This window comes from Stegodyphus dumicola, chromosome 2, assembly GCF_044657685.1.
Source record: "Stegodyphus dumicola isolate Sdum_Otavi_A_Nest chromosome 2, ASM4465768v1".
NCBI classification, from domain to species: Eukaryota; Metazoa; Arthropoda; class Arachnida; order Araneae; family Eresidae; genus Stegodyphus; species Stegodyphus dumicola.
In genome coordinates this window covers 243,991,521-244,010,573 of record NC_140769.1, presented here as the reverse complement: position 1 = coordinate 244,010,573, position 19,053 = coordinate 243,991,521, and the positions used below count along the sequence as shown (strand labels likewise).

The window sequence follows — 19,053 nt, the reverse complement described above, 5'->3', positions numbered from 1 at the left end:
TATTGTTATCATGAAATTTTAGATTTTTTAGAGCAAATATAGTGAGGTGCAAGGTGCTCATTGTATTTGTTCTTTTACCATATACTAGTTTATCTCCAGATAAAGCAGCAGTCTAATCAAATTTAACTAACTGCCTCCTCTCCCTTTTGAAAGAATTTTAAGCTTGTCTTCATGAATTTTGCATGTAAATATGTTGGGTCTTTTTGTGTTTTAACTAAAACAATAAATTTTTCTGCTTTTCATTTTTCCAATTTTCTTTCAGCTTGTAATCTGTTAGAGATTTCTACAATGCCTGTTTTTGAAATGTAAAAGTGATTTATATCAGTCATTTTAAATATGTCTATTCATATTAGTGCCATTACATCAGTCAACATTTAAGGAACACCTTGTTTCAATATCATTTTTGATGCTCTAGCCATTAATATAATATGTGCCTCATATGAACTAAACATACTAATATTTCAAAAAATAGTACACTTTTATGTAATTAAACTAAAAATACAATATTTGTCATATATTGTAAATGCAGCTTTATAATCCATTATTTTTTTGTAAGGCTGTTATTGATTATATCGTAATACTGTAATTCTGGAGCATTTTTTTTTTTTTTTTTTTTTTAAAAAAGACAGGAGTGGAAGGTGATTCAACTTTGACTTGAACATGACCTTAAATAAAGGTTTTATAAATTTTGCAGTTGCTCAAACACTTTATATATCCCTAGAATCTTAATAACTAACTGTTAATAAAGTAAAGTAGCTGAAAATTCCTAGTTACATTCTGAGTTCAATTCTGGAGTAAATATTTATTTGCATTGTATGCAATCTAAATTAAAACCAACTGCTTAAAAAAATTTGCCCAAATTTCTTGTGTAAAATTTATCAACACTGAAAGCAAACTGAATATCTATTTCGATTTCACTAATTTCGATTCTCTCACAAAGTTTGGAAAGATGACGTATTTTAACAGACACATAAATGAGAGGAGTGAAATAAATTTCACTCTTCTCATTTCTGAAGACAAGTTATTTGGCAAGACCTTGGCTTGTCTCTGATTAAGCTTAATCGTATATATAAAACATAACTAAGGCAAATGAGTACGAAAAGGTCTTCTTAGGACAAAACATTTATGGAAAATTTCAGAGAAAAGCTTTATAAGAAGCTTTTAGGTAGTGTTCTTATTTGATCTATATCATTATGAAAAGCTTCCACTGGGTCTCTTCATTTTTCAGGAAAACATTCATTGTTTATATAAAATATCTGATTGCTGTCTGACCCCTTTATATTTTCTCTAATTTGGAAAAGTGATTATCTAAGTAGAAGAAAAACATGCTAGAAATGTTAGCAAAGTCAATGCTTGTTATATAATATTTTATCTATTATAATGATCAGTATGAAAGGCCTACAGTTGCTATTTTAGGTGAATTTTCACAATAACTGTCATTTGTTATAATGTATCTTTTCTTCTATGTGATGCAGAAAGTTCAAATATATTAACACATCATATGAATCATATAGAATAAGATTTCATTATGAGTTTAAAAAATAATTAATAAATTTAGATATTCCCAAAATTATATACACAAAAATTAGTACTGAAATTAATTTGTGTAAGAAGAGTTATAAAAAAACTGCAAGAGTAGGAAACAGGAAAGAAAGAAAGACAGATTTTAATCCTTTTTAAAACTTTTCTTGCAGAATGAGCAATTATCAATATGTAATGTAATATATGTAAACAAATTAATTGTGTAACCAAGTTTTAAAACAACAACAACTGGTGTGAGTCTACAATGCCTAGATGAAGTAGTAATTTTTACCTCAGCCATCTCACCCTTTCCATATATGAGAAAATGTGACATGTGACTGGAGTATAAAATTCTTTCTTAAAACTGGAATTTCTGGTAATCCTAATAAACTTCAGGGGGCCTGACTTCTTGTATCTTCTTTTTTGCCACCTTTGTCATGTGCTTGTATTCAAGAAATTCAGAACTTATTTTGACAATAAACCCAAGCAACAGACTGGCCATGGTTAATGACTGGTGACTTGAAAGCTCACCTCTAGAGGGGGAATCAAAACAAAAGCATACTGCTTTTCTGTTTTGTATTCAGTGCAAGACTGAATTCAACTGTTTTTATCTGCATTCAAGGGCTCCTACTTGCCTCTTATATACACATATATGATGACCTGATATATATATATAGGAAGCCCTTAAAAATTTAAGACAGACCTATGTATTCATTGTCTTTTAAACATATAAATGTAGTTCAGCAGGACATTCAAGAGCCCCCTAAGCCTTCTGTCCTCTATACAATGGCATTTCTAGCATACCCTTATTTGCAGCACTGGCCTTGGCAAAAAAACAGGAATTGGCACATCTCAATTTTTGTAAGAGAGAAATGGTTTCATATGGTAACCGATGCATGCAAGAAATACATTCAGTATCTACAATGTATAGTTTTTTTTTTAATGTAACATACAAAAGCAATTTAATATAAATTCATATTTATTATTTTATTTAGTATTTTATGATTTTTAAACATTTAACTGTTTCATTTTCTTGCTATATTGTGATCAAAGATAAGTATATTTTTTATGAACAGTTTTGTATTCTAATTGATTACATGAATTCAAATCAGCAATCAAAACTGTAACAAGTATTGCATTTATTAATTTAAGATACTTTTTAATTATGGCGAAATTAAGGCACTTTTACTTAAAGTTGCCTTTTTTCTGATGAAACTGCAAAACTGGAAGAAACGCTTTACAGAAAATAAATATGAAAGAAGTGAATTCGCTGTGAAAGGAAATCATGGAAGAGGATTACTAGTGTCCATTTCACAAAAGTTCTGAACAGGAATTAGATCATCTGAACTTTCTGTTTCCTCATCATCACTGGAGAATTCTTATAAAGAATTTTCAGGACTACCAGAATCATTTATAGAAAATCCAGATCCGCTATGTGATCCAATATCAGAATTATATTCTGTTATGAGTCATTTACTGTCGCTCATCGTTCTTTTAAAATTGGGAAGAAATACTATTTGCAAAGCTTAATACACTGAACACGTGCAAACAAACCCGCTGAATTTCTGTACATAATGAAAAGCATTAAAACCTGTCCTTGAACTGGTTTTACAATCCAGTCTCTCCTGAACTACAAGAGACATATATTGGAAACACTGCAAAGTAAATAATGGGAAAAAGACCAGGAAAATCAGTGGATTGATGTAGAAAATGAACTACCCAAATGGTGTGCAGGCAAATCAAAAAAGGGTCCCTTTTCATGGCACCCAAATGGTGTTCGGACAAAACAGTTAATTGGTTAAGCAGCATATTTAAAGAATGTACAGAAACATGCTTTATTTTTACTTTAAACAGGCATTTTTTGGTGGCATAGAGAGCTGTTGCTACTAATAATGTGTTAAATACATTATTAGCAGCCACAGTTGGCATGATGTCTGAACATATAAACTTTGTTGGGGAGAACTCCCAAGTGATAATGATTCATACCTGTATGCTTTTTGTTTCATCGATCACCATCAGGGGGAAGAAATTAGTAAGCATGTGTAATATTTAACATTAAAAAGCAGAGAAAATTTTTGCTAGCTGAAGAATCATAAACTACATGCATATATGCAGATCATAAGCTTTGAATGATTTTGCTTGTGCATATTAGAAACCAACTTTTTCTTGCCAAAGCTGCTGTTACATAAGGGATTCCCAAATATCAGTAGATTCTGATGGAATTTCCAATGCTGTTAATTCTATTAATACAGGTTATGGAACTGAATAATTACAGTTGATTTATATTATAACCCTTCAGGAAAGGACATTATTTCAAATAGTCATTGCATCAGATTAAAGACAGTCTTATGGAAGTCTTGATTTGGGTTTTCTTATGGATCATTTAGGATACAATATTTTTTGACATCACATCTGTAGAAATTTCTAAACTTACTAAATATTAGAAATTGTCCTCATTTTACAGTAATTATATATAGAAATGTGTAGATTATATTGTTTAACACAGACAAAGCACACTAAGATTATTTTCCTAGGCTCTGCCCTGAAATTTGTTGCTAGGTTAATTAATTAAGACAGAGCAACTCAGGGGCTATCTGCCTGGAAGACATGCCTTTTTAGAAGATATTTAAGGGAAACTAGCTCATATCCACATTACCCATGGAGAAGACCATTAAAACTTTCACGCATCCATCATCAGGATTTCAACTCATGTTGAGCTACCAGTAGTTAACAAATTTACCTATCCTTAATTTTGATATAGTAATCCCACAGATAGAATATAAACTTTGGGTACCCCTTGTAGTCTGTCAAGAAGTTTTTTTTTTCTCCCCTCTACAGATTTTAAGTGCTCTTTTGTTGCAAATTCATTACAGTTGTAAACGTGCATTGTCAAAAATTCAAATTCAAAATGTGTTATGGGAATGTCAGCTTTTGTTGTTATCATATTGTTGAGGCGGTTTGAAGATGTATGAAAAACCTGCACTTTTCCATAAGATTTATTATCCTTTTGTATCAACTGAATATTTACCTAAAATTAAAACTATTTATATATTTTATTTCAAGTTTTAATTACTTTAAATGTTTCAGACATAAAAAAGGAAAACTTTTATGATAATGTTCATGAAAGTTAAATAGTTGTGAGAAAATGTTGTAAAAATTTTGTAACTGGCTCACATGGCATAATGTTTAGGTCATTCAGTTTCCAGTTTTGAAGCCTTATGGCTGAGCATATATTTTTAAATTATACATGAAAGTAATTTATTCTTACGTAGCAACAAATGTAGTTCTTTTGTCCATGTTGATGTGAGATTAACTTCAATTTAAGATTTTTTTTAATATTTCATCTAAATACCCTAAATCTAATTTCATCTAAAAAAATAAAATTATCAATCTAAAATGTAGTCTCTTTTTCATATGAAATCAAATCAAATACAGTCTGTGCTGTTATTTTGGACTTTAAAATAATTTATTATTTCTTGAAAATAAGAAATTTATTTTTCATGATACAAAATATCATAAAATTATGTGATTGATATAGACGTTTAGTTATGCTAAACTGACATCGAGGCAGTTATGTATATTTGCATTTTGAAAATGTAATCTAATGTATTGGGTCATTCTATAAATCATGCTCCTTGTATTTTCTAAAATTAAGATAAGGTTCTTTTTTTCATTTAAAATACACTATTCCTCTTCTACTGCTAATTCAACAGTTAACTGTGGGATTTCATTCCATCAGGGTTTCCAGGATGTCCTGGTAATTTCGTTCCTCGTTGAGCTCTACAAATCTTCCAGAAAGAAACTTGTCTTCTAGACTGTTGTTTCCAGGTCAGAATTTTTAGAACCACCATTGAAACTGGCTTACATTTATTGTCCGATCCCAATATAGTACATTAAAACTCCTATTAATAATTAATGGAACTCATAAAGTAAAATATGCTCCTTTGTTACTTTCATTTAGCTTTGAAAAATAACTCTTAAAATTGAACTGCACTCTTCAAATATTGCATGAAAAATCAAAGTAAGGTAAAATTACTGTCTACTTTTATAATGAGTTCATACAGATGGTTTATCCCATCCATTCTGCCTCATAGTTCAATTGAAAAACCCTGTTATTTATAGGATGTTCCAATATTTGAACCAAATATTAATATTAAATGTGTTTAAACTATTAATTACAGTGGGCACAAGCAATTATTATTATTATTTATTTATTTATGTTTATGGCATAGTCACTAAGGTTAGAAGTTTCCATTTTCATTGTTACATTATAAATATTCATTGCTCAAAAAGGTTTAAGATATTTTACAGGTACCAAATATGAAATAAGATAGGTATAAGATATTTTACAGGTACTGAATATGAAAGCATAAATTTTAAGGCTTAACTTTACTGTTACACTTATTATAGTATACAGATATACTTATTGTAGTACACAAAGGCATTTTCATAAAAGAGAAATATATGTTTAACAATAAATCTTTCAAATATATGAAAACACTTTTTACATGAGATAATTTTCATGTTTATATTTTTATTATGTTTCAATTTGTTCTGGCCTCTTAATTTTGTTCTATTTAATTATTTATTCACGAACAAGATCTAAATAACCATATAATTAAATTAGCCTTTAATGTGATATTTTTTTCATTGATAATTAGGTGCATTTTATTAATAAATGCTGCCTTTCATTACTATTAGTATTTTAGAGAAAAGCAACTCAGATGTACAGCCTGTGGATGGAGATGACCTGGGTGACATCATCTGTGATGATGATGAGGAGGAGGATTATCAGCGAGATGTCCTGTTGAAAATCAGATACATTTCAGAAATATCCAAAATTAAAGTAAAGGAGGTAAAATTTCAGAGTTCTTTTGGAGCTTTATTTATTACAAGACTAGTATATTTTTAAGGAACTCGGGTATGAAAAACTATATGTGAATTGTAAAACTTTTTTCATTAACTGTGTAATTTTAATTTTGTAATATATGTATTACGAGTTATTTATATAAATGCATATAAATCAAATTTTAATGTTCTGTTATACCATTTTTCTCTAAAAATAAAACCGGGACTTGTGTTAATTTCTCCTCCAAGCAAAGCATTAGGACTTATTTTCCACCGATATTTTTGCATGCACAACAATTTACTTTTATTCATTTTCAACAATTTACATTTATTCATACATTCATGTACAAAAATTTTCCTTTATTCAAGAACAGTTGTGCATTTTTGTATTATCATAAGTTTTCAAACCTGAATTACAGCCTGCATTTCTTGCAACTCCCGTTTCTGTTGAACTGTTTGTGCTAATCTCGCATGTCTACTAGCAAGATGGCCTTAAATGTGCACTTTATGTCCACGTTGCCATTTATAATCCATTGGCAATACAGCTATCAGTAATTTTATTCCATGGATTCTAAGTCACACCTTTTTGCAGGGTAAGCTTTTTTATAGTTGCCACGCTGCATTCTATTTTTAGTGCAGTCATTTATTTTCATCAGCGTTTTGTTCTTGAATGGCTTGTTTGTTGCGCTGTTAAGATTCTGGGATTGTGATATATGTAGTCCTCCATAGCCACCACACAAAACAAATGATAGTAGCATTAAAATCAATCCATTTCCTTATATTTCCTTGTTTGCATCATACCTTTACAGTTTCAAGAGTATTATTACTTGAAACTTGTTAAGTTTTACCTCTCTTATTCTTGGTGATGACTACAGCAAGGCTTTTTCTCCCATCTAGATGAATTACCAAAACATAAGTAACAGGTTCACTTTTGTAAGCAGTAGAGGGAATGTAGATTGGTGAGGCACTGCTCTAATCAGTTGTTAGAGATTTGGTATTTAGACTCAACAGAAGATTTGAAAGCAAGTGTACATTCAATAACTTTGATTTTTAACTTCAAGAATCTTTAGATCTTCTTTGAGACTATCCATAACACTGAAAGAAGCCTTCTTCCAATGTTGTGATGCTTTGAATTCTTATCATTTTTAAGTTTACAGATTATAAAATAGGTATTTCTCCTATAAATGCAAAATGACTTCATGTGTGACACGTGTACAAAATCATTCCCTATAGATGTGCAAGTTAGTTCAGCCTGCATCTCGAGACTGGGCTGACCGATGATATCAATACAAGTCTTTCAGTAAGGCTTATTTTGGAGGTAGAGTTAAATGCATTCTGAAAAATCAAGCTAGGGCTTATATTTTAACTAGGTCTTATTTTCAGGAAATTTGGCACACACATACCAACTATTGTGGCTTTTTCTTAATTTTTACAAAAATATTCTAATTTTGCAATTTTCTGCAAGGTTGGAAAAAATTGGGCTTATTTACCATCAAAACAATATTTAAAATGTGTTCTGTTGTAAGACGTTTGAGGTGCTATTTTAAATCTTTTTTGGACCATAAATTTCTTCATGCATTGTCAAGTTTGGTGACTTAAATTATTCTCATCTCTAAAAATTTTGATTCAATTGTTTGTTTGCATATTTTATGACAATATATCTTGATTCTAAAATTTAAGCAACACAGTAGATGTAGTGAAGTTTTTACAGTAGTTTCAAAATAGTAAATAGGTGTGTAGTTTTCTCTCTAAAATTCAATTTATACTTTTTTCTGAATTTTTGTCAAAAAACTTCTACTTTTGGTCTTCTAAATTGGCGGGTATGATAATAATATATTTACTTATTGTTGTTTAGAATCAGCTGTAAGTATATTGTACTTTAGTAACAGTTGTGTTTTTGATTTATTTTAAAATGCTAGATTTCTTTTATTTCCACTTTTATATTTTACTATTGGCTTAGATTTATTGTTTTTACAGTAAATCACTTATTCAATATTATTGTTTGCTGAGATCTAATTACTCTTTTTTCTCACCATAATAAAAAGTTATGTTATTTTGGGTGGCGTGCGGCATTTGTTTTCCCCCTTCAAGTTCTTTTTGTGGGTTTTTAGTGATTGTCATATGAAATTACTTCAACAATTAGTTAAAGTAAATATAGATTAAATTATCTCTCCTAGTTTCACTGAATGTGCCAGTTCAGCTATTTGCTATGCTTAGAAATAAGACAATGAATAATAAGATGTCAAAGCATTGTTGCATTAATGTCAAAGAATTATTACATAATTTCAGTAGGAGAGAGTAAAGTGAAAAAGAGGTTTCTTCTAAAGGTTATCCTTGATAAAAGGTCAACTAAAGATATTTTTGGGAGAATTATGTATTACAACCTAAGTTTAAAGATTTAAAACTAATCCTTCATTAACTTTTGCTAATATAACTTCATACTAAATATAACAGTCAGTAGTAATACTTCCATTTCTACTGTTTAAAAGATATATTTGATTTTAGATGACAGATTTTTCTTGGTACATTGGACACTATATGTTCTTAATGTAAATCAGTTTTAAATAAATACATGAGCAGTTTCAAATAGCTTTCCAGTTTTGTAGATAAAAAATACTTTTAATGACTTTTCTTGCTGAAATTTGAAATAAAAAAGGAGTTTTTTCTCTCTTTTTTGCAGTTAACATTCTTAAGTAAAAATTTGTTTGCATCTGAAAAGATTTCTTGTATGTGCAAGTCATATTTTAAAAAGTTGATTTTTATCCATCGCAACAAATTACTTAAATTTATTTTCATATAGTATTAATGTGACAAAAAGTTATAAGAATTATTATTAAAGCTTATTACTCTTGAAATCTAAATGTTCATAGCAAAGCATTACTTTACTTAATTATTAGTTCCTTCCTTTTTTTAATTATTATTATTATTAATTTTTACTGTTTGTGTGTATATGTGTTAGCGGTCTTGCATTTCATTACTTCAGTATATTGTAGCTATTTGCTATAGCCTTTTAACGCTGAGAATTATTCTTATCTCTAAATTTCAAATATCAGGCTTGCTGCCAAGATTTATTAGTCATTTAATCTTATTAGTATAAGAATTAAGTAAAACTAATAATAACTAATTAAAGAGATCTAAAATAGGTTCCATCTGCCCCCCAAAAAAAGGGAGTGGTTAAAGGGTAAGAAATACTTTTTGCAAAATAGTTTTTTTAAATATTATATGGAAGGTAATTTTTGTAATAAAATACTTAATCTCAATACTGAGTAACTGAGTGAGTTTGAAATATTTATAAATGAACCATTAAAATATTGTTTGTTATTACAAAACATTAACACGTTTCTTTTTTTTTTTTTTTTTTTTTTTTTTTTTTTAGTGTTAATTGATGCAAAAATCTTTAACCCCTTAACTGCCCCGGAAAACATACAAGATTCACTCCTCAGTGCAAACATTTCTTACACGGGCACACGTAGTTATGCGATGTATTAGGGGGGAAAAGTGCAAGTTTTGCTGTCTAAAACCTGTTTACTTTCACAAAATAAAGAATAAAAGAAAAAATGAAAATACAAAATTTAATGTTTAGAGTAAAAGTATAAAAAAAAAAAAGATGTAAATATAATAAAAATGATGTTTGTATGATAAAAAGGTAATAAAAAATATCCCCAAAAAATGGAGTTTCGATCAATTTATTTTTAGACTAGTAAAGTGTAATATCAGGTTTCAGTGTTATGCCTTTTAAAATCAGTATACCTAAATGGAGAGTTCGGGGGCAGCATAGGCACATTTTTTATACCAAGTCGTACCCAACAGCGAGCTTCTTTCAAAGAATAGTTGCAATCCTTTTCATCTGACGTAATATCATATTCTGAGGTGTCCGATCATGAAGATGACGGAAGGTAATCATCTATTTAACTGTCATACATATTCGTAAAAAAAGCACACACTACAAACAGTAAATGAAAGCAAAAGACACAGAATAAAAAAAATACTTTTTACTCAAACAGAAACGCGAGCAATAACTGCACAGTCAGTTAGTCATCACTGTCAGATATATTCGTAAAAAAAGCCACACACAGTAAACAAAAACGGAAGACGTAGGATAAAAAAAAAAAAAGTTTTACTTAAGCAGAAACACAACCCAATAACTGTGCAGTCATTACTTTCACCATTTCGGAAACAGCCCCCCTTCCAATTCCTCCCCCTTCTCTGAAATAATATCCTCCTTTGCATACTCTGTCAATGTCATTGTGATGTTACATTCCAAAGCTTTGCCAGTAATTTTACTGGCAGCAGCGCAAAGCAAATGATAGCATTTCGGAAGGGCATATATATGTACACCTGCGGCATTTAAGTGGTTAATTTGCCTCAAAAAATATTTCACATAAAAGATAGGCATCAAAATGTCAAGCATTTTAGGACTGGATCCATGTTCTTAAAGTTATAGTATATATTTTCATTCAAGGACCCTTTCACAGTGATCTAATTCTGATAACATTTGTAGAGGGTTGGGTTTCGAAGCCCATGTAGAACTCATTCTTCAAGATGCCTTTCATTTCATCTAGCATGACATTTTTCAAATTTGTTTGCATTCAGAAGTTTAAAATTCTTAAGTTGGTGTGCTATCTGAGAAACAAGAAGTCGCATTGTTCAGGTTCAGGAGAATATTATATTTGTTGGTGGACAAGATTTTTTGCATTGGCCAGAAATTCAGTGATTGGCATATTCAAAGTCTCTGACTTTTATCAGAGCATCCATAACGTGTTTACCTAGGAGTGGTATCCAATAGTACTCATAATGTCAAAAAACACCTTTAAGCCATGCATATGTTTGGGTATTTTTAGAATATTGTGTTAGCTTCTGTGTGAGAGATATCTTATTTTCTGCTGAAATCAAATATAAAAGTACTATCTTTATCTGTGCAATGATTTTGCTAAGGCCTTTTTTTCTGAAATGATTGCTAACCTTAGAACCAGCTGATTCTTTTATTAGTATGCAAGGGATAATGTGTTTGGAGGTCCAGTAGTATTGAAATATGAGATATTTTTTCTGGATCTACTAGAAACATTAAAATCTTTCAAAAGAGACATTTTCGACATAAGCCTACTTCATTGTTGCATAGACTTTTGTAAATTCCAAACACAGCCAAACATTTAAAGTTCATCAACTGCTCAATAAATTTAATTTTCCATACACTGAAAACTACAAAGCACCTTACTTGGAAATACTAGACAGATCATATAACATGGGGAAAAAATTTTTCAGCCCAGAAGTATTATAATTCGGTGAAAAAAAAATCTTAACAGATTTGTTGCTCTTATATACCTCATGCTAACACCAGATCTTTGGATCCTACTATATGTAAATGTATTTCTTGTATCTGTTTATTGTTCACTTTATGGAATGCAAGATAGCTTTAGGATATGTTGACACTTTTACATATCTTTGGATCCTACTATATGTAAATGTATTTCTTGTATCTGTTTATTGTTCACTTTATGGAATGCAAAATAGCTTTAGGATATGTTGACACTTTTACATATAATTGTTTGATTTAAAATTTATTTAAAGAATTAATACAGCATATATATTTTTTGCATTCACTAATTCAATTATGTATCAGTACTTAATATTATTAGTAGTATTAATTATGTATGAATACTTTGTCAAATATATACAAGCTGTTCCAATAATTATTGATTTGAAATTATATTTTATGCAGAAAGAGAAATTTGCTTCTATATTTGAAAGAGTTGCTAATTTATTCAACCTGAAAGCTTCTGAGATAATACTGTGCCTCAATGACCGAAACATTCTTGTAGATGACACTCCTCGTAGTTTGAATTTGGGAATATTAGATATTATTGGTAAGTTTAAAAATTTCTAAATATCTAACAGGATTAGTTTTATATTGATATATCATAGTTGCCAGCTCTTCTGATTTTTCATCATATCGCCCTGTTTTTAATATTTAGTATTTGCAGTAATAAATGAAGTTTATAGAATTCATGAGACTTAAATTAGGCTAATTTCATTCTCACAGCTCTTATGATTTTAAGAATAATTTTATTTCATCTAATTATAGATTTTTCCCCTTATTACATTTTATTGATTTTTGTCTTGTTAAATTTTGTTTAATCTGAAATGTCTGAATCTACTCTAGCCATTTGTAGATTTTCTATGAAGATTCAAGCAATGTTTAATTAGTAAATATTTGTATTTTGTTTGCTTCAATATATATCACATTATTGAGTTTACAAACAAAATACTATGCACAGTAATTATTTATTTTCAACGTATTTAAAAGTATTTTGATAAATTAAAGCCTTCTTTCACTACTCAATTTTCTTGGCATAAAAGTATGAGAAAATTTTCAAAATGAAATTAATGAAAGGACATAAAATTTGTATTAACTAATTTGATATTAATTTGTATTAGAATTGAATTGCAAATAGATCAGTAACCCAAACCATATGTAATGAAGTGATTTAAAGTCTGTTTAGAATTCCTTTGAAATGGTATCACCACGTAGCAGGAAAGCTTTTAAGTCTCCAAGTTTTCAAGATCTTAAGATTGGCATTTATGATTTTTTTTTTTTTTTTTTTTTTTTTTTAAGTCATTGATGTTAAAAGATTTTTTAGAAAAATAACTTTAGTTTTACACCCTTTTAAATCTTCCAGCTATTGTATTCTATTGTTGTTCCTTTTTAGTATTCATGGCAAGCATGCTCATTTCTTTTCATGCAATATGATTGTGCTTCTCAATGTATCGTATGATTCCATTACGTGTAAATATTAATAGTAAAACATTTGTTTATTATAGTTGTGATACATGTTTATGATTTCTAGTATAGTAGAAATTTTACTGGTTAGTCAAAAATTTGAAATGAAGCCGAAAAAATTTATAAGCAGAAGTTCGTAAGAATTTTTTTAAATATGTAGAAGAGGAAGGGGAAAAAATATTTTTCAAAACATTTTGTGAATTAAGTATTTAAGCTCAGATATGTGTAATTTTGGCTAAAGATGTTCCTAGAGAATCTATTTAAAAATCACAGAAGGAAGTAAAATGTAATAAATTCCATCAAATGTATTAGTTCGTGTAAAATTACTAATCACATTCAGTCTAAATTTTGAAATAATTTCCTCTGATCCTATAAAGCTTTTTTTTCCATTCGTAATTTAATTTTGTGACAAACTTAGAATAAATATGTATCCCTCATGTGTATCAAGGGTTTATAAATATACACTTTTACTTATGGGTTAAAAATGCAATGATTTAATTAACTTACCTTCTTAATGAAAATGTATAAATAAGGAAGTTTCTGCCATAAGAAGGAGAAGGAAAAAGTTGCATGAAGAAAACTGGAAAGTGTTACACTTAAAAAAAAAAAAAAAAAAAAAATGTCTAATTGTGGTCATTGCTTATTATACATAGGTTGCTATTTCTATTTCTGGCCTTGGGGCAACAGTAAGCATTGCTAGGTGACTGCAGACGATTACAGTCGAAAGTTTGATATTTTTAACCATTACTTCTTCAGAATGTTTAGCCATTTTAGCATGATTTGTATTGTTTACAAAATTATTGAAAAATTCATCTCGGGCAAAAAATAGAATTGAGTTGTGAACATTTTTGTGCAATTATTTTTCATAATCTTTGATACGGATTATCAAGATAAGAATACTTCGAAGAACTTGTTAGTTCTTTATACAGTGATAAAGCACCATCCTACAGCACTGTAAAAAACTGTTATAACGAATTCAGTCATGGTCGATGTTCGCTCCTGGACGAATTCTGTGAAGGTCGTCTGAAATCAGTTGTTATGCTAAAAGATATAAATGCTGTGTGTGAACTCATAAAGCAAGATCATCATGTCACATATTGTGAGATAGAGACATCTTTGGGCATCATCAATAAGATATTTCATGAACGTTTGGCCATAAAAAAAGATTTGGTTTGCATTGGATCCTGCATAATCTGACGAACACTCAAATTTCATCTCTAAATTTCAAATATCAGGCTAGCTGCCAAGATTTATTAATCTTTTAATCTTATTAGTATAAGAATTAAATAAAAGTAATAATAACTAATTAAAATGATCTAAAATATGTCCCTTCTGCCTAAAAAAAAGTATGGCTAAAGTGTAAGAAAAGAAATACTTTTTGCAAAATCGTTTTTAAAATATTATATAGAAAGTAATTTTTGTAATAAAATATTTAATCTTAATACTGAGCGTGTTTGAAATATTTATAAATGAACCCTTAAAATATTGTTTGTTATTACAATGCATTAACATGTTAACATGTTTCTTGTGTTAATTGATGTAAAAATCTTTAATTTGCCTCAAAAAGTATTTCGCATAAAAGATAGGCATCAAAATGTCAAGCATTCAAGGACTAGATCTATCTCTTTAAAGTTTTAGTATGTATTAACATTCAAAGACCCTTTCACAGTGATCTAATTCTGATAACATTTGCAGGGGGTTTCAAAGCCCATGTAGAACTCATTCTTCAAGATGCCTTTCATTTCATTTAGCATGACATGTTTCAAATTTGTTTGCATTCAGAAGTTGAAAATTCTTAAGTTGGTGTGCTATCTGAGAAACAAGAAGTGATATTGTTCAGGTTCAAGAGAATATATATGTTGGTGGTGTACTGTATTTTTGCAGTAATTGACAAAACAGGCAATCTTCTTATCAGAACATAAATTTTATTTCTAGCTCACGGAGATAGATAATTTGAAGAAATTATTTAGTGGCAAAACTTTCATACTACTACTAGCTGGTAAAAACTTCAGAATTCTAATTTTTAAAACAATTTCTCATATTGCTGAGCAACGGTTACATAATGCAAATATGGCGTTGCCACTTCAACAATAAATATAGTTATTTATTAAATAACGAGATATTACAGTGGACAAGATTCCTTGCTTTGTCCAGAAATTCAGTGATTGGCATATTCAAAGATTGTGACCTTTAAGCAGAATTGCTGTCATATCAGAGCATCCATAACTTGTTTACCTAGGAGTGGTATCCAAGGTGAATGGTCTCAAAAAAAAAAAAAAAAACACCCTTAAGCCATGCATATCTTTGGGTGTTTTCAGAATAATGTGTTAACTTCTATGTGGGAGATATCTTATTTCCTGCTGAAATCAAATACAAAAGTACTATTTTTATGCTGCGCAATGATTTTGCTAAAGCTCTCCCCCCCCCCTTTTTTTTTTTTTTTTTTGCTTACCTTAGAGCCAACTGATCTTGTATTAGTATGCAAGAGATAACGTGTTTGGACATCCAAAAATATTGAAATATGAGATATTTTCTCAGCACTTCCTGTCACTAATTAACCATTATATTGTTCATTTTCTCTGCATCTGCTAGAAATATTAAAGACTTCCAACTGAGACATATTCGACATAAACCTGCTTCATTGTTGCATAGACTTTTGTAAATTAATTTGTATTGAATTATTAATGGTTTTATTCTATGATAATTGAATATTATTAATATGCTGTAATTGTATATGAAAGTATTAAGAATATGTGCAATATAACAGTATGTTTTACTTCTGAAGAAATTTTACCTGTGTAGCAATTTTTATTTGCCATAGTGATTGGCTGAGGAAATTTTTTTTTTCTGTAATGTTTATAATATTAAATATTGTATAATTAAAAATTTATATTTCATTAAGGATTTCCTCTGATGTTAAGTTTTATTATTAGTAAGAATTATTTACAAAAATTTGGGTAGCAAAAGTGGAGAGGAGGGAAGGAAAATATTTTAAATTTCTGGTTAGATTACTTTATCAAATATATATAAGCTGTCTGAAAAAGAACAACATATAGATCCAAAATCACTATGTTTTATTGCATTGTGGTATATAGGTTAAAGAAATTACTTCAAAGTTTTAGTCCACTCCAAGCTCCATTTTTAACGTGACTATATCTGCGCAGTACTTTTTCCACATATTCAAAAGAATCATTGGTATGGCCATTCCATCACCTGTGTAATTTGGGCGTGAAAATCTGAACATTAGTCACAGGAGTTTGATGCACTCTTTCCTTCACAAACCCACACAAAAAGAAATCTGAAGGGATCAAGTACACTCTGCTCCTGTCTTCCTGGCTAATAAAACTTTTTTAATTAGCCATGTACACCACAATGCAATAAACACATTGATTTTAGTTGTATGTATTGTTCTTTTTTATTACTTCTTTCCCAGACCCTCTATATAAAAACTTAATTGTAAAAAAAGTTTCATATCCCATTACGTTTCCCTTGTCGTTCTGGGTTTTACACATGGAAAGAAGAAAGGTGAAAAACAGAAATTCTGGATCAAATCTTTACAGTGGGTTATATTTTCTATAACAGTATTCTTTGATGACTTTATAGCATTTTTCCATGTCTATGCCAGTATGTTATCGTAATTATTTATATGTATTATTTTTTTTTATTATAACATTAATTTAAATTCCAACATAGTTGTTGTGGTTTATTTTATTTGAAAAGGCCTTTAAAAAAACATCCTATCAATTTAACCTCAGCACAGCTGAGAGATGGCAGCACCTGATTACAGAGTATAAACTTTCTTTTCTAAGATCTTCATAAAACAAGGGGAGTCAGTTGTCGAACACTCGGGGATGTGCACGTAGCTTGAATGTGTAGATGAAATAAATGTTGTTAAGTTTGAAATTTTTGCATCTAATTTGATCTTCATAGTTAATTATCATCGATTCCTAAGAATGATGACCCAACCAAGCATTATTGTTTTTAAACTAATAATCGCATGAAAAAAAATTTTTTTACATATTACTTGGGACTTATCCACGTGACTGAAAATGACAGAAGGAACAGCAGTAATTGGAGCAGTATAAAACCTGTGTACAACTTAGCCAATCACTGTGGTTCACCATGTGCGAATCACCATTTGAACTGGGCAATATCGCCCAAAAGCAATATCGGAGTCTTGCATGAAGTATAATTATATTGTTTCACATCTGCCCGCCAAAGCCGCATCAATCGTGAGAGATGTGATCAAAGCCCCCACCTCCACAGATCCTTACACTCGCATAAAACTGGGCTAATCAAGCGGTGCGGAGAATCGATGCATCAAGAAATCAAAAAAACTCCTCGGCTGCGAGCAGTTGGAAGATCGCCAGCCAAGTAAAATTCCTACGCATAATGCGACAACGCGGAGTCATGTGGCGTTTCCAATGAACTAATACTTGAACTGTTTTTACAGCTTCTTCCAAGTTTCAAACAGTCGATCTTCATGGCGAATAACTCATAGTCAGAATAAATATTGCAGCCAAAGAGAACGAAACCAGTCTCAAAATTTAAAAAAAAAAAAAAAAAAAAAAAATTGATACCTGTTGGTACCACTTTAAATTTGGCAGAAGATCTAAAAAGTGCACCCCACCTTGTAAATTTTCAAAAAATGGCCCAGGCAAGGCATAGCAGTTATTACAGCCTTGCCCTCCAGTTCTCGTTGTCTTTTTTTAGAGATGAGCACACAAATGTCAACTTTCTCTTAGATACGGGTTCTGATGTATCTATAATTTCAGAAACAGCATTGTAGAGGCGGAATCACATCCAAATGGCCCTTTCAGCAGCAAAAACTACGCCAATTTCAGTCTACACTAGCCAAAACCTCTCTTTAGACTGTAGTTTAAAATGCATCTTCAAATGGACCTTTCTTGTCGGCAGTGTTTCAACCCCTATTATTGGTGCAGATTTTTTATATAATTTCCACTTAATGCCCTAACCTTCACCAATGCTAACACTAATCTTGGTTCTAAATGCAGTTTACGTGTAAGTGCAATACATTCAATAAAGACAGTATGTACCATAAATTATTAGAATTTCCAGAAATCACAAAAACATCCCTTGCTGACCAAGAAATTAAGCACACAGTAGTGCATCATATCCCAACCACGGGACCTCCCGTCACTGCTAAAGTACGATTTCTTGCCCCAGACCACCTACAAATCACTAAAGAAAAATTCCAAAATATGATAGAATTAGGCCACATTCGTCCCTCAAAAAAGAGTAACTATGCATCACCTTTGCATATTGTCCCTAAAAAAGACAGCACGGATGGTGTTCTGTAGGGGATTACAGAGCCCTTAATGCACAAACAATAAAAGATAATTATAACATCCCTAATATTTTAGATTTCACTTTTGAACTCCATGGCTGCAAAATTTTCTCACACGTTGATTTAATTAAAGTTACCAGCAAATCCCTGTACATTCTGATGATATTCACAAAAGTGCTATAATTACCCACTTTGGATTATTTGAAAGCTGTCACATACAATTTGGCCTATGTAATGCTGCAGCCACATTCCAAAGATTTATCGATGAAGTCACTCAAGATTTAAAATTTGTTAATGCATTTGTAGACGATATATTGGTAGCATCTAAATCTGAGGAAGAGCATATCTCGCATCTAAGAATTCTTTTTGAAAGATTTCAAAATTGTGACTTAGCCTTAAGCCTTCTGAGTATGTTTTTCTTGTTTTCTCAATAAATTTCTTAGGTGCCAAAGTATCCAAAGAAAAAACCATACCACTGAAAGATAGAGTAGACTGTATTTTGAACTTTTCTAAACCTAATATCATAACTTAATTAAGACGCTTCTTAGGTCTATTTAATTTCTATCAACATTTCTTTCCTAGAGCAGCACACATATTA

General features: G+C 30.2%; 1 protein-coding gene across 2 annotated transcripts in view; it reads left to right on the top strand.

Moving 5' to 3' along the window:
* The window catches only part of LOC118181494 (uncharacterized), a 57,845-nt gene that overhangs the window by 31,613 nt on the left and 7,179 nt on the right, over positions 1–19,053 (top strand). For both annotated transcript variants that reach the window (XM_085811967.1, XM_085811968.1), the window contains 2 exons: positions 6,223–6,376; positions 12,089–12,233. In XM_085811967.1, the coding sequence (XP_085668093.1) occupies positions 6,223–6,376; positions 12,089–12,233 (299 nt within the window). The remainder of the gene's footprint in view (positions 1–6,222; positions 6,377–12,088; positions 12,234–19,053) is intronic.